A 1,473-nucleotide genomic window follows, 5' to 3' on the forward strand; every position below is an offset into this window, starting at 1 on the left:
ACTCCATGGCGCTGCCCAGGTGGCCCAGCAGGCGGTACGCTACAGCCATGTGATACTGGCTCATGGCCCGGTACTTGAGGCTCCAGCCTTTGCCATAGTCGTTGACGAGCTCTGCAGCCCTGCAGGGGAAGAACAGGGCTTTCTCGTAGTCCTGCAGGGGACAAAGGGAGGGGCCGGGATGGGAGTGCGCATGCTGAGTGGCGGGAGCTGCCCCTAAGTGGAGCGCTCCACTGCATGCTCCTTCATTCATTCATTCACTTATTCTGGTGTCCAGGAAAACCGTGATTCACGCAGAGGGAACAGCCCTGCAAAGGGGTGGGCTCATGAACGTAAGGGTTTTCATCTGGTTTGCCGACGTTTGCCAAGAGCCTAGCACAGTTCCTGGCTCAGAAAGTATATGCTGAATGAATGAATGAGAATCAGAAGCAAGAAAGGCAACTGGCTTCTCTCAGCCAGTCCCGGTTGGGCCCCTGGCCTTCAGAGATGCACAGAAGGGTGGTGGTGGGGCTGTCAGAGCCCACCCTGACCCCCCGCTGGAGTTTGCCTCCTGGCGGCCTGTCATCACTGAAGGCTGGATGACGGATTGCCAGCAGAGTCAGCTCCGAGAACATAGGACAGACTGACTGAGGCAAAGAAATCGTCCTCTCCCCCTTCCCTTCTCCTCAGACTTCTAAATGTCTTCTCAACCTGCCAGTTATGAGCACATGACCTCACCATACACTCCGTTAGGAAACAGAAGGAAATCAGAGACGCGCTCCCTCACTCGCCTTCTGGGTCAAACCCACCGGCCCTGACTCCACACAGCCTCACTCCTGCTCCTCCCTGCTCCGTCAAATTAAATAAACCCCTCCAGGCGGGCTCTGGAACCCCTCCCCAGTCTCTCTACTGAGTCATCCCATCACCATAAAAACACCATCTGGCATTTCTTACCTCACGTGAAAAACAAAAATTAAAATCAAACAACCACCTTTGACTTCACGTCCCATTCAACTACAACCCCGATTCTCTCTTCTTTTTTGTAGAAAACCTACTTGAATTTTTATTTGATATCGAACAAGCTAATATGACCCAAAGAAAACTCTCGGTAACCCCAATATAAACCTGTTTCTAATAAACTTAGTATGTACTATGTACTTTTTAATTCGAAGCCATGTAAATGTTTTACAGACTTAAAAATAGGAAATTTAATTAAAAAAAACCTAAGATTGGAAAATGGAAACAAGGGACTTCCCTGCTGGTCCAGTGGTTAACTCAGCTTCCAATGCAGGGGGCCCAGGTTCGATCCCTGGTCAGGGAACTAGATCCCACGTGCTGCAACTAAGACCTGGTGCAGCCAAATAAATGAATAAATATTTTTAAAAAATGGAAACAAATAACCTTAAGTGTATATTATTATAAAATTACAATTAATTTTAAGTATAATTAATCATATAATAATTATAATATATAATTATATATTATATATTTAATTAT

At 46.6% G+C, this 1,473-nt stretch overlaps 1 protein-coding gene across 1 annotated transcript in view; it reads right to left on the minus strand.

The window, feature by feature from the left end:
- Positions 1–1,473, minus strand: part of RAPSN (receptor-associated protein of the synapse) — a 12,670-nt gene that overhangs the window by 3,962 nt on the left and 7,235 nt on the right. The window contains exon 3 of the mRNA XM_010842407.1: positions 9–151. Within this exon, the coding sequence (XP_010840709.1) occupies positions 9–151 (143 nt within the window). The remainder of the gene's footprint in view (positions 1–8; positions 152–1,473) is intronic.

The sequence above is a fragment of the Bison bison genome, unplaced genomic scaffold, assembly GCF_000754665.1.
Source record: "Bison bison bison isolate TAMUID 2011002044 unplaced genomic scaffold, Bison_UMD1.0 scf7180017864178, whole genome shotgun sequence".
NCBI classification, from domain to species: domain Eukaryota; kingdom Metazoa; phylum Chordata; class Mammalia; order Artiodactyla; family Bovidae; genus Bison; species Bison bison.